This window comes from Ictalurus punctatus, chromosome 16 (assembly GCF_001660625.3).
Source record: "Ictalurus punctatus breed USDA103 chromosome 16, Coco_2.0, whole genome shotgun sequence".
Taxonomy (NCBI): Eukaryota; Metazoa; Chordata; class Actinopteri; order Siluriformes; family Ictaluridae; genus Ictalurus; species Ictalurus punctatus.
Window position 1 is genome coordinate 437,295 of NC_030431.2, and position 15,206 is coordinate 452,500.

Below are 15,206 nucleotides of genomic sequence, written 5' to 3' on the forward strand. Positions count from 1 at the left end.
TGTTCTGGTGAACAACAAAAAAAAAAATCAATTTATGTGTGAATTATGCGCTGCTATTCCTAAAGGATGAAAAGTGGCCAAGTCCATATTACTAATAAATAACAACATGTTCTGATATAATGTAGTAGGGCTTGAATGATTTAAAGCCTTGCTCTGGCAAATCTCATTTTCTCCGTGATCCTCTACGGCGTGCGGTTTTAGCTCCGGGGCAAAAAAAAGCCGAGGAGATGCTGGCGAACGGAGGAGAGCTTTGATACGATCCCGCATGTGGTGCTGAGACACCGTCGGCGCTCTCTCCAATTAGTGAGTTAAAGGTAATTAAACCACATGCTTGCTCTCTGTAGGAGCAAACAGAGTGGAAAAGATGCTGGGAGACCGGATCTCTCCTGAGCAGCTTGAGCTGTAAATGAGTCTCTGTGTTTTCGAGGCAGGGAGAAATCTTTAATAATAAAAGTCGAGGCAACTTTTCTGGCGGTATTTTAGTATCAGAGATGTTTTGGAACTCCACAGTGTTGCTCTACTGAATGGTAAGAAACGTCTTGGGATTCATCCCCCAGGAGTAGAACCGTCGAAGCTCCTCGGACGGCTGGTGACTCACCGCACAGCTTTTCACAAACAGATATTTCAAATCATCTGGATGACTCGACGATGGTGGCAGGAAGTTATTTTTGTCACAAACATGTTTTGTCACGAACGCTACTCATCCCCCCCCCCCCCCCCCCCCCGTCTTCTCCTCACCTCCTGTTCACTGTAATACTCTACCTTTTTAGCATTAGTCTCATGAGCTGTGGTAGGAACAAGTACTTAAGTAAGGAGAAAAACATGACATAAAACATGGTTGAATATTTCCCAATATCAGCGTGTCATGAAGTGGTTTATTTTTCCAAAACCCCAATGATTTGCCAACAAGTGCAACGTCCATCTACCGCTTATCTACTGCGTATCCTACACGGGGTCACGAGGAGCCGGGAGCCTATCCCAGGGAACTTGTGGCACAAGGCGGGGGAAAACCTGGACGTGGTGCCGACCCATCGCAGGGCACAATCGCACACCCAGTCACACACTACGGACAGTTTTGAAAATGCCAATCAACCTACAGCGCATGTCTTCAGACTGGGGAGGAAACCGGAGTACGCGGAGGAAACCCCTGAAGCACGAGGAGAACATGCTTTGTGTTTTTTAAAATCTAGGTCTAATTATGTTTCATGTTGTGGAAAATCTGCAAAACAAACAAATTCCTTCCTCTCCTCTTTCTCGCTGAGTCTCGAGACTCCTCCCACAAACACTAATTAAATGCCTCTTCAAAGAAAACTTCACCATATCGACAATTATACATGTTTTTAAATCTGTTTATATGGAACATATGTCATACAAGTCCCTTATAATACAGTGCCTTGCATAAGTATTCACTCCCCCTTGAACTTTTCCATATTTTGTAGTGTCACAGCCTGGAACTGAAATGGACTGAACTGGGATTGTGTGCCATGAAAAAAGAAAAAGAAAAGAAAAAAGTCAAAGCTACGATTGCGTAAGTATTCACCCCTGTTGGTGTGAAACCACTAAACCAGTTCAGGTGCAAGTTTAGTCCAGTTGCCAGAAGTCAGAAATCTCATATGTAGTTGAATGGAGTCGACTTGTGTGCAGTGGAAGTGTCACAATCCAAGCATTAAACAGAATTCTAATATTTATGATTATATTAGTTTGTCTAATTACTTTTGCGCCTGTGAAAATGTAATAATGTTTCGTAATTCCTAAACAGTAAATGCAATATTTATTTTTTTCCATCGTGGTGGTGTACACAGACGAAATTACGACAATTGTGCCACTGTCCAAATATTTATAGACCTAACTGTACCTGTTCCTGGAAGACAAACTTTGTTAGAGAACATACCTAAACATGCAGCATCATGAAAACTACGAAGCTATCAAAACAAGTCCAGGACAAAGTTCTGTATCAAGTATTAATCATAGTTTTGTTGTAAAACATCGTAAACTTCGAACATCCCATTAAAAGCATTATTGGAAACTGGAAAGGAAATGGCACGACAGAGACTCTGGCTAGAGGAATCCGTCCACCAAAGGTCAGGAGAACATCCGTCAGAGAAACAAACATGAATGCAGTTGAGGCACAGCTAAGATGTCTCCTTACATTTTAGTTTTTCACAGGTAGTCTGTAGTCTTGCTCGGGTTTGTCCTGTGAGAGTGAGACATGTAAAACTGTCCAGGGTTTTTTCCCCTTGCACATGTAAAGGCCTGCTGCAGTATGCATGTCCACAACTGTTGGATAAACGAATAAAACGTGCTTTATCCGATCGTTCTGCTTAAATGCAGGTCATTTTTGGAGGTCAAGAGCAGTCTTTAGAAATTTGCACAAACCCCTTCAAGCATGGTTTATTCAAACATTAGGCTCATTATTTAAACACGTACAATACTATTCTGGGTACTGATTGAAAACCTAGAGCTTTTGTATTCCTCAACCTTCCACCAATATATCACGATACGTCCGTGTGGACATTATTTATAGTCTACTTATTTTTGAGTTATTGAGACTTGGGTTAAACGCATTCACTGTGACCAGTCATATAGACCTAATATCTATAAGAGCTAGACACGCACCGATGTATCGACAGATAAAGAAAACACATGGATGTGGTGCTGTGTGTAAAGAAGATGTGTCTTGTGTGGAATGATGACAAAACTGCAGTGTGTGATCTCTGCACTGATGAATTTTACACCGGGCGCTGCAGCAGTGAAGCGGGAGTTTCGGCGTCGGGACAATTTTGTTTTTTTTGCGGCGCTGTTCGCCCTGAATTAAAGGGCCGGTACACCGGTGAAAGATTTAAATGAAGAGGAGTTGACAATAAAGTATATATTGCACAGAAAAACATATTTGTAGATTAGTATATTTCATATCCAGTTAATGTTAATATATAAAAAAGTGTATATCATATATGACCAGTTTGATGTCAGTGATGAAGCAGAAACGCTTGTGTGTGTGGAGAGTGAATGAGAGCCTAACAGGAGGGTTTTTAGAATTCAGTCAATGTTGATAAGAATGAATAACATTCAATAAGTTCATAATCTTACTTTAATCTTCAGAATTGAGTTCATGTGTTAACGTTAATTAGAGTCATGTGTTTTGTGTTTATGAGGCCAGTTACTGTCAAACAACTTGCTGAAATGGAGAGAATAAAGTTTTTGAGTTTCTTTCAGAAGTGTGGAATGAATTATTATTCATTTAAAAGAAGGGATAAAACGCAGAACTATCCGTGTCAGTTATCGGTATCGGCCGATATCACTCCGATAATCGCTTACCGTATCGGCTGGCAAATTTTGTATCGGTGCACCTCTAATCAGAACGCAATAACTCTAATAACTTTGATAACACTGATTTGTGATTTCCACCACTGAAACGATATCAAACCGTCACAGACCTCCTGTATATGCTTCACTGACCCCTCGAGGTCCCTGGACCCCACTTTGCGAACCAGTGGTCTAGAAAAAAGCAATGAATGTTGGATTGACTCGCCTCCGAAAAAGATCTGGTTCGCTGGACCGACAGGGAAGGATGTGGTGATGGTGGACATGTCCGATTTGTCCACTGCCAGGATCAGACGCCCTCGGCGGACACTCAAATCCACAGAGTGCCACTGGCCATCGTTCAGCGCTGACCCTGTAACAGTGTGCACCCCTGTAATTATCGGTGTAATGTAATGTAAACTAACCACTAAGTACTAGACTGTTAAGACTGCTTAAGCTCACAGTATTGCAGTAATAAACTACACTTCAAGTTACAATGTATATCCTGTAAATAACGACCTCTGCTAATACCTGCTGTGATGTCCGTTAAAACCCTGCCAGCCTTGTGGACCTGCATCCTCGCCCTCGCCTCACTCAGGTAAACCCATAGTGTTCCCACTTGGTGCTGGAGGTCAAAGGTCATCAGCAGGCCCGCCTTGTTCCAGGTTCGGAACTGTAATCCGACTGACATGATGTCACGTGTCGACGTATACGGCAGTTGAAGGAAACTCTCCGAGTTGGCGAACGTCACCGGCACGTCGACGGCCTCCAAACAGGCGAACGTGAGGTTTCCCTGAGATTAAAAAGAAGCACGCAAAGTGAGAAACAAAATCGTCTTGTATTTATAATTCACGCCAGATTAGAAGTCGTTATTCATGCAAATACAATTTCCAAACTTAAGTACTCAGGAGGTGAATTATGATGTTTGCCTCTTAAATTATGCATCAGTAAAACCCCTCCAAACCCCACCCCCACCCCACCATGAGCCTGAATAAATCCATGATTAAAAGGATTTATAATTGGCTTAATCTCTAATTCCCCAGTGAATAAATGTAGCAGAAAAAACAAGCAGTGAGTAATGTAAGCATCCTCTGTGTTAGTCAATAGACAATTGTTAAATACATTCATTCATTACAGTAAAAAAAAAAAGAAAAAAAAAAGAGGCCTCATTTCATTTGACAAACCAAATCATATCTCAGTTAAATGAATGAACCGGGTGGATAATCAAAGCGGGTCATTAAGAACCTACAGCAAGCATAAGGAACGAATCGGTTGAAATAAAAGCCGAACATAAACGGATATATCTGTTAGCTAGGACTGGATTTACAGTAGACGTCCCGGCTGGCCCAGTTATTAGATATTTGCATGCTGAAAAAGTGCAAAAATCATGCAGCACTTTTTATTTGTTTTTACTATTACAAATAGTGTAAAGGTGTTTATAAAAAACAAACAAACAATGAAATATAATACAGTGGGCTTTTTAATTTAACCTTAGCGGTTCTACAAAAATGCTTTACACTGATTCCCATTCACACACACACACACACACACACACACACACACACCAATGGGAGCAGAGCTGCCATGCAAGACGCCAACTTTCCATCAGGAGCAGCTTGGGTGTCTTTTCAGTGTCTTGACCAAGGACACTTCGGCATGTGGAGACACGTGGGCCGGGAATCGAACCCTACGATTGGTGGACAACCCGCTCTACCACCTGAGCCACAGCCGCCCGTGTACAGGAATATCAGGCAAGGTCAAGGAGTAAACAAATCATTGCAAGGTTTTTCTAGTTTATCTTTGAGACCGAATCCCTGAGGACTTTATTTTCCGTCCTATATAACCTTTGAACAGTTTAGATTAGTTTACGATTTTGGTGAAAGTAAAATCACTGTCCGTCAAAAAAAAACAACTGTCTAATGCCACGCCCCCAAAACATTTATGTTAGGACACCTCAAAAAGAGGAGATGATTGACAGCTCCTTGGCCGGATTGGTTGTACGTTGGTGGTCCACATCACGTTTTCCACGTTTTTCAAAGCCGAAATACAGTAGCTTCAAAAGTAAGTAATATTCAAAAATATTACGAGATATATATATATATATATATATTTTTTTTCAAGTGTCATCTTCAGAGTCACTAACTGCACCTTTAATGCACAGAGAATGTAATCAGTGTTCAGTCACTACTTACCACTACGGTGAGCTGTTTCTTTTTAGCCAGGTCGATCACATTAACGCCGTTGTACTGCACGTTCTCCAGACAGCCGTGGAAGTTCCTCCTGGAGTTTTCTCTCTGAGTCCCGTCAGCTGAAACGCCACCGAAACTGATCTTGTGAAAGAATGATAGTCTGATGTCAAATTGCCCATGCTCCCTCTAAACATGCACGTTTACAGAAAGATAGATTGGTTAAGAGACCATGAAGAGTATATTACAGCTTGATGTCATTTCACATCAAGAAGATATATAATGAATTAAAGCTGATGTTTTTGAGCTTCTTAAAAAACCACGCGTGCTGTGGCTGTAACTGAGCCGCTGATGAAATCACACACGTCCATCAACTCGGATCAATTTACGCTATTGTTCATGTCTTCGCCTCAGAACGAGAGCATAACAGCAAGAACGAGGCTGTGTGTGAGAGTGTTAGAAGCTTGAGACCGGTTGCTGGAGGCGCACCTCGTTAACCTCAAAGTGACTCTGGTGTTCGGGGAGTTGGAGCTGCTGCGTGCTTTTGTCCACGGTGAAGTTGACATGTCCTCTGAGTCGCTCGATGCTAATGCGATGCCAGTGTTGGTCATCCAGCAGGCTGCCTAGTGACACCGCAGTGTTAAAATTGCCTGCAAAAACAAACAAACAAACAAACAAACAAACAAACAAACAAACAAAAAAACAGTACTGTTAATACTTTTAGATCTAAAGAGAGATGTAGTAATGCAGAGAGCAGAACTGAGAACAGACATAAAGAAGTGAGATTTCACTGATACACTGAAAAACAAGCAATTAATAATTATCATATCGTTGATATTCATCATCAATTCTCATTTAGCATAGCTAAAGGATGCCTCGTGACATCATCATGTTAATATCCAGTCCCTCCAGGATTTCGCGATCGCAGAGGTGAACACAAAATCGAGGAAACTCCGCTACATTTGCAGGAGCTTGCGATTTTTCACAATTACCAAGATGCCCAAATCTCGTCATGTGACGTCATCACAACGCACATTCAGCCAAAGCTCTTCGATTCATGTGCGTCGAACATGAGTCCAGATAAAAAGTCATCCAACAAACATCACTGTGAAAGACCGTGCAAGGCAATTTTGCGCAACTGCGATTTTGAAAATTCCAGCAGTTTTCCGGCAAAAAAAGCATAAAAAACTCTGCAAGTTACATCGCAAAATTTTTAAAAAGCCGCAGCAAATCCAAGCATTTTTGATCGCAGAAACAACTGTGAAATCCTGTACAGACTGAATATTTCCCAGCACGAGCAAATACAGCTATGTTAACCCTTGGGGGCAGTGTCGGTTTGGCGGTTAAGGCTCTGGTTACTGATCAGAAGGTCGGGGGTTCGAGCCCCAGCGCTGCCAAGCTGCCACTTTTGGACCCTTGAGCAAGGCCCTTAACCCTCTCTGCTCCAGGGGGCGCTGTCTCATGCCCGACCCTGCACTCTGACCACAACCTCATAACATGCTGGGGTATGCAAAGAAAAGAATTTCACTGCGGTGTGACAACTGAAGACTCATTATCATTACAATAATGCAATATCATCATGGAGTCTTTGGCTAGTTAACCTTTAAATGTTAATCTGTGCTCTACAGTGTTGTTTTGTTTTTATTCTCAGAGCGTACTGTGGTACTTGATATATGGTTGAAAGACATGGTTTGATATTGGGATATATTTGAACCATTTTAGGAACTTAAGTTTAGCCATTTCCCCAATATATCAGGATCTTAAGAAGACTGGCTTGAGATGAAAGAACAACGCTTTCCCCCTTGATGAATGAGCCCTTGTTCGTTTATCATGTCGTGTTGCTTTGTTCCGGGATTACAATATGAAAACTACAAATACTACAATGTGGAGCCAAAAACAGTGAGCGGTGATTTCTTCAAAGCAGAAAGTACAACACAACAAATCAGAAAGTAACTCCATAATAATGACCAACCTGCACCAGGCAAGGAATCAGCAGTGATCAATGATACATGAAGGCCAAATGACTGAAACTCATAAACTCTCTTCCTCCCCGACTAACACACGGTTTCAGCCAGCAGATTTCCTCAAAGCATGGCTCAATTCTGAACCACACCGCCAATGGCATCTGTATTAAATTTTCACTAACCAGCATATTGCTACGGAACGGAAGGACGGCATTCAGTTATTACCGCGCACAGCCAGTCATGTGGTTCAGATTGCATTGGCCCTCCACATGCATCAATTATTTAGCAAAATTATGAAGTCAAGCAGCCTAATGCTACTACGACTCCAATTATTCATGGACTCATTCCCAAAATAATCTGGTGGTATTTATGTATCCCTTGTAAGAAACGCTCGTGTTGGACTTTTTATTGTTCAATTTCTGCTGAATAGAGAATGTGGAATTCAAATCCACATGCGAATCCCGATCCTGGCAGCCAACAATAACCAGGAGTCTCATAGAAACTGGAGTGGTCTGCTGGAAGGGAAGGGTGGCATGTCAATCACAGCAGCATTAGCCAATCACAGGCATCTGTTAGCTCATGTGTACACAATAAGGCAGCTAGCCCTCTGCTCCAAGTGCATTCAGCCATGCTAAGTTATGGATGGAGAGAGTCGGCTACAACTACAGTATATAGGTTTGGGGAATGAAATGCAGAACGGGTTGTACTGTATACAGAGCTGTGTTAAGCATGAGGAGTTCATACTAAAATTGTAAATACAACCCCCCCAAAAAAAACAACCCCCCCCCCCCCAAAAAAAATAAATAAATAAATAAAACTTTGCCACTATGACACTATTAATTAACCATTAGCATCGTCCCTTTAAAGTTCACACTGAGCACAGCGTAGGACACGGCATCTTAATTGTCAAAGACATTGCTTATCTCGAGGTCTGAATAGTTTATGGATAAAATTATGAACAAAACCTACATAAAGTGAGCTGTAAGTATAGCACACTAGCACTTGGTCAGCTTATCCTTCTTAATAGAAGAGTACATGGAATTAACAAAAACACTTGCATTATTTAATGAATTTTAATCATACTGAGAAGCATGATCAATTAGCCATAACCCCCCCCCCCCCCCCCAAATATGTTTTGAAACCTGTGCAGCTGGATCAAGTGCTATTTTAGAAGCTGCTGGATAATGAAGACGTAAACCGTATTATTACATGAACACAGTGATTTTCAGTGATTAATGTAATGAACACAGCGAGAACTATTAATACAGTAATGTACCGTATCGTTAATAAACTACACTCCTATTAGATGTTTATTTGGCTGCAAAAGAACAAAGTACTTCTTCAGTCAGCATTTTCTATCCCCTGGGGTTATTTTTTTTCAGGCTTACATAAGGTAAGTGCTTATGCTTAAAGGTGGATGTTTATCTAGATGTTTAGTCTGGATGCTTATATTTAGTATAATGCTCATCACACGGCTTGTTTAGTTCGCCAGGTAAAATTCCAATTCTGACACGGTTTCTACAGTAGCGTTAGTGACATCATCGGTGGACAGGGCAAACGAATATAACATCTGACTTACAACACGAAGGCTCGTCAGATGAAGATGAAAAGGAAGGAGGGAAGCTCATTTCACCGGATGCACCTTTAACGGGAATGTACAAACCCTTGTGAGCTAGCTAGCCGGCTAGCCGACAGGCTATAAAGTGAGTTTCTGTTGGCAGCGCAAACATAAACAAATGACTTGCCCGTGTTGTGTGCGAAATATCAGTTTCTCGGTATTAATTTCTTATTTATAAAATGATTGGATAAAAGCAATCATGCGGTTTTACTGAATATCAGCACGGTCAGTTTAACCACACTCGCGCTCAACTGTAAAACTCTACCTCAGATGACATGCAAGTCATTTCAATGATCTGATTGCGTTGTACGGAAAATCAACTCAAGCACCTGCGACTCTGAATACGAAGAACTTTCCCTGGATAAATACTGACACCTTTTCAACTTGGGTCCCTGGGTGCATCCGAGCAGCCCTACTACACTACTACATCGTAGACTATACGCAGTACGCCAAAGGAGTAGCATGTCCGAATTCTCAGTATTCACAAAACAGTAGGCGCCCATCGTACTATCAGACCTTATTTATTCTGTCTAGTAGGCTATTGGAAAGCCATTTAAATCATACTGGCACAGACTTGGGGCTAAAGTTGCTACAGTTTTGTAAACAGGGATGCGTTTGTTTTTTAAAAGTAAGAATTAGACAGGTAGGAGAGTAAACTACTTGGCTGTGTTTAGCCACACTTGCTCGTACGATCGCATTCTCACAGTTTGATGACTTGTGAAATTGCTGCTTTGCTGGCATCCATTACTAAACTGTTCGCTCAGTGGTTCACTGGTGTGTCGGTGATTTGGAACGATTAATCTTGCACTTTTTTAGGTGCAGAAATAAGGTAGCTTACTCTGCACAAGAAGCACGGATGCACTGTTTTCTGCCAAGTCATATGGATCTGTTTCCTGAGAACCAGAACTTAGCTTGTAGTTCTGACTGAAGAGAAAATGTTCTCATCTCGTTATTTTCTGGTGTTTTGTTTTCCAGGTATTGGGTATGCCATAGTGAGTGTTAGTGATATTTCAGTGTATGCTAGTATTCTAAATGTGTTCGGATCGTCTTAGGTTTTGCATACTTTATTGTGTTATAGACTTCATTTAAAAATGGATTAAATGTATGGTTATTAGTCTACACTCAATAATCCATACTGACAAACACTGAACACGGTTTTAGAAAAAAATACATTTTTGGTGCTAATTTATTAAAATCCAAAAAAGAAACGCTTTACTCAGTACTTTGTAGAAGCTCCCTTGGGAACAGTGACAGCTACTTGGGTAAATCTCTACAGCTTTGCACATCTGGATTTGCGCAGTTTCTCCCATTCTTCCTGGAAGATTCTCTCAAGCTCAGTTAGATTTGAAGAACTGCAATCTTCAGGTCTTTCCACAGATGTTCTATAAAGTTCAAGTCTGAGCGTTGGTTGAGCAACATTCAGAGGATATTCAGAGACTTGTCTTGTAGCCCCTCCAGCATTGTCTGTGCTGTGTAGTTGGGGTCATCGTGCTGAAAGGTGAACCGTTGCCTGAGTATTCTTCACGGACCTGCTGAGATTTGGCTGCATTCATCCTTTCCTCAATCCTGACCAGTCTCCCCTGTTCCTGCCATGGAGAAGAACTCCCGCAAGACGATGCTGCCACCACCATGCTTCACTACATGTCCCAAATTCCACCGTGCCATGGTATAAATCCATATTCCCTACTTTAAGGGTTTGCGCTTTCTTCCCCATGTGCTTTCTTGATAACTTTTTAGTAAAGATTAGTTTGACTGATGGGGTGATTTCTGTGTCACTAATTTAAATACAACAAGCCTCATTTATCAAGCTCGACCCGAATTCATTTATTCATAACTCGTTCACAGGAACATTTACACGAGACATGTAGTATTCATAAAAATCCAGCTGGGAAGAATGCACACTGAGGATAAAAGATAAAAATAAGTGTTTGAAAACGTGTGATGGAGTAAGGCGAGATCGCTGCTCCTTCCTCCTACTTGTCTTTCGTAAATAAGGAATAGCAAGCAACAAGATGCCCAAAATGCCACACCGGATCATTTCCCAATCCGCGTTCGCCAGGATGAGTAAATACTAATGAAACCCACAGGGATCCTCTGCAGCCTTTGAAAGGTTGATTAAGGAACACCTGAAAGTCTACATAAATATTTATTTATTCCTTTGGAGCTGTTTTACAGGCACATTGTTAAAAACAGTCATTACTTTTTAATTCCCTCCAAAGGGAACACATGGAAACTTGTAAAAGTGAGAATAATAAAAAAGTAAAAAATAAAAAAAACATCAAGGAAAAGATGAAATTAAAAATAAATAAATAAAACTATTTACCATCTCACTTCTCTTCAGATTAGCAAGAAATTTGCTTTGTGTTTGAGAGTTTATGCCAAAATATAAGGCGACATTATTGCTTACTTGTGTACAGCTACCAGTGAGGCATGGGAAAGTGTTCTACCAACACGATTCTGCTTTATTTTATTCGATACAAATTCAAAAAGTCTTAGCCCGTGTCATCGCCCTTTATGTGGTGTAGATGGAAGTTAAAATGACAAAGCACCATTTTTTTTGTGTTCTCTTGCTTTTATGTTCCATTGTATCACATCTGACATGAAAAAAAAACTATTTCCTTCTTCATTCCACATCTTCTATTGTTGTTGTTTTATTTTTTTTCGAGTGCTTGCATGTGTAGACGCTATTTACAAACCCCGCCTCTGACGCTTCTACTCAAGCAAAAAAAAAAAAACCCAACTGGAAACCCCAATGTAGATAGTTTTAATAATCGGAACACTCCGATAAACAGCTGCGTAAACTCTGAATACAGGGAACTTTCCCCGCGTAAATATTGACGAAGCTATACGGGAAGTGGAATTCTGCTGGAAATTCATTCTACGTCCAAATGAAATAACGTAGCGGTCAAAGTGATCGAATGATAAGAGCTCGAATGTTAAGTCTTCGTACGTACGAGTTCGGAGGAGGGATTTACGGTGTGTGGAAAAGTTGGACGGCACGAGAAAGCTTGGTTTGTTTTTATGTTTGTTTGTATTTTCGACGACAAAAAGTTTACAATTAGCATGTCACTTTAATCTCACTGTCCCCGGTAGACGTCAAATTAAAATACTGGTGCTCACCATGAGTTCTGTAATTACGACATCGTATTGGTGCTCGTGTGCGTTCAGCTTGTAATTTCCTTCAGGACTTGAAAGCAGCATAAAAACTGGTGTTTAAGTTTCATTCAACTTTTTTTAGTATTGTTATTCATTTGTAAGAAATCTACATTCTATGTTTCCTGGTGGGCTAGTCGCTAGCATACGGCGCGCTCATCACCCAGTCAGGGAACCAACCCAAACCACTGGAGGGTTGCACTCTCAGTACCGGTCCCAAGCCTGGAAAATGGGGAGGGTTGCATCAGCAGCAGCATCTAGCGTAAAACTTGCACCAGAATCAGTATGCGGACAGGTGGTCCGCTGGGGCAACCCCAAAAACAGGAGCAGCCTGTAGAGGATTCTGATTGAATCCGCTTTCGGAGGAATCTGATTGGCCAATATGGATGCGATAAAGTGAAATTTAACCAAATGAAATTAAAACAATCAGTCTAGGATTGGATATTTATCCCAATAATCAGAAAAATGCAGATCATACAGCATTAATAACAACATGGGACACTCGAGGTTTAGCCATTTAGCCATTGATCTGCTGCTATTGTTGATAAAGCTCTGAGTTTGAACAAAATACTTAGTTAGAAAGTAATTTGAGACAATATTATTACTTTCACACTGCAAAATCCTGGCACATTACTGATTCACACTGGATCAAACAACGGTTCTCGGCTGAATTTCCTGACTTCCTGACAGGATAAAGAGCATCATTAAATGTTTGAATGAGCATCACATGAGCACGCTCTCTCTCTCTTTCTCTCACTCTAACGGTTTAAATGATCTTTATGATGCGTTTGGGAAACTGGGCTCAAATCAGTAATCAGTCCAATTACGGCAGGTCCCGAAGTGAAACAAATACCACCCGAATAAAAGCGAATGTCTGTGAAAGCCTCTTTTTAAACTCGTCTTCTGCCGTGAATATCATCAGTAAAACTCTGAGGCAGTTGCAAAGAAAGTGTGTAAATGTGAAGAAGCTCAGCTTGTAAATGTGGTGAATGATGGTAGGAGATCATGTAGGAGATGGTAGGAGGTCGCCGTGTTCAGGAAATAACAATAGAGAAATAAAACAACAACAACAACAACAAAACCCACACCAAGTTATTATTATACAGAATCTAATTCCATTTTAAAAATTCCTTGTTTTACACCATAATAATTCCTTTTGCAGCATAACAGCCAACTTGCATACGCTGCTAACTTTTTTATTTTGAAGAACAATTGTCATGTGTTTCACCACATTTGCAGCACATTGCTGCACTATCCACTGGAGTTTTTGACACACATCACATTTGGCTTTGTTGCTGTTTAGTGGAGCAAAAAAACCCCACTTCAGACTGCCCCCCCCCCCCCCCCCCCCCCCCATAAGAGAATGGTGCTGCCATGAACATCCAATCTCATTGTCTTTAACAGTTTCCCAGCAGGCCTGTGTGCATGTGAGGAACAAAGGAGAACGGCTGGAGGAAAGAGGAACCGTCGCCTCTGAGCTACAGATTAAGTGGTTTTTCTGTTGCTTCCTTCTCAAAAGGAAAAGTCAGAATCAGTAGTGTCATCTAAAATATCTGCTCAGTTCTACTGCATGTAGAAGCCGAACCATACAGGGAGAGCGGAGATCAAAACGATCAGGATGAACACGCAGAAATGAGGAATAAAACATTTGGGGTGTGCTGTTATAGGGAAATACAATGCCCTCTGAGAGAACTGGAACATCACGGCCAATTCTGTTGTTTTTGATGTACACTGAAGACATTTTAAAAGAAGAATATGAGACGATAGATCACAGTTTCAGCCTTCATTTGCTGATATTTCATCTAGATGTGTTAAAGAACTTAGAACATGGCGCCTTCCGATTACCAGGTGTTCTCTGTTAAATTGATCGTTTAAACAATCTATTCTTGGTTTAAGCCCTGGGTTTTGGGTATGAAGACTGCATTTGTTGTTAAAAATGATAAACCAACATGAAGACCAGAGAGCTGTCTGTGGGAGAAAAGCAAGCAATATTGAAGCAGAGAAAAGAGGGAAAATTTGCAAATTGGAAAATAAATATAGAGATGAGATGATAACCAAGATGAACCTCTACCAAAGTGATGGAAAGGCCAAAGTGTGGAGAAAGAAAGGATCTGCTCACGATCCAGAACATACGAGCTCATCTGTGAAACATGGTGGAGGTAGCGTCATGGCTTGGGCTCGCATGTCTGCTTCTGGAACATTCTCACTGATCTTTATTGATGATGAACTCATGATGGTAGCAGCAGAATGAATTCAGAAGTTTACAGGAACAATCCGTCTTCCAATTTACAGAGAACTGCAAGTGTAAATGTGGCCCAAATGATTTGCTTCAAAGAATTAAATAGCAAGTATAAGTATTATGAATTATATCTTTGAAAGTTCCTGCTTTGAACTCAAAGCTATCATTTACCATTCACACATGAACCGATTCAAAGCTGCCATTATTATATATTCATATTCATCTCTCCAGAGAGGTGATAATTGAAAAGCTGAGGCTTTTCAAATGCTCCAGTTTCACATCAGGATCACAAAAGGCTTTAAAAAACGGGGGAAAGCATTTCATACTGTACGACTTGTTTTCACCTCTGTCTCTCCACTAATACAAATTGGAAATACAAGGGTGGGTGCCATTTAATTTGGTTTATGGGTTTTATATGCTCATGGAAAGCTAGTTGGAAAGCATTAGTGATTTTTTTTTTCTGCTTTATGTTTGGTAAATTAATTAGCTCCCTTCTGCTATGTTGGGATTTTTTGTTTGGTCTTTTGGCATTAGTCTATCAAGCTGTTATTCCATGGTGGTTGGAGAAAAAAAAGAAAGATAATAGCCTAAAATAATTATCAAGCATCATCTTCAGAGTGTTTTATTACCATTCCAGCACAGATTCTCAGTCTATTTCTACAAATAGTGAATGATGGGAAGTTTTATTTGGATGGTGCGTTGTCAAGGATACAATGACAAAGCCGTTTAAGGCCAACGAGAATAAG

General features: G+C 40.8%; 1 protein-coding gene across 2 annotated transcripts in view; it reads right to left on the reverse strand.

The window, feature by feature from the left end:
* The window catches only part of cntnap3 (contactin associated protein family member 3), a 116,286-nt gene that overhangs the window by 49,790 nt on the left and 51,290 nt on the right, over nt 1-15,206 (reverse strand). For both annotated transcript variants that reach the window (XM_017488340.3, XM_017488339.3), the window contains exons 6-9: nt 5,976-6,136; nt 5,493-5,630; nt 3,832-4,093; nt 3,530-3,673 (exon numbers count right to left, since the gene is read on the reverse strand). In XM_017488340.3, the coding sequence (XP_017343829.1) occupies nt 3,530-3,673; nt 3,832-4,093; nt 5,493-5,630; nt 5,976-6,136 (705 nt within the window). The remainder of the gene's footprint in view (nt 1-3,529; nt 3,674-3,831; nt 4,094-5,492; nt 5,631-5,975; nt 6,137-15,206) is intronic.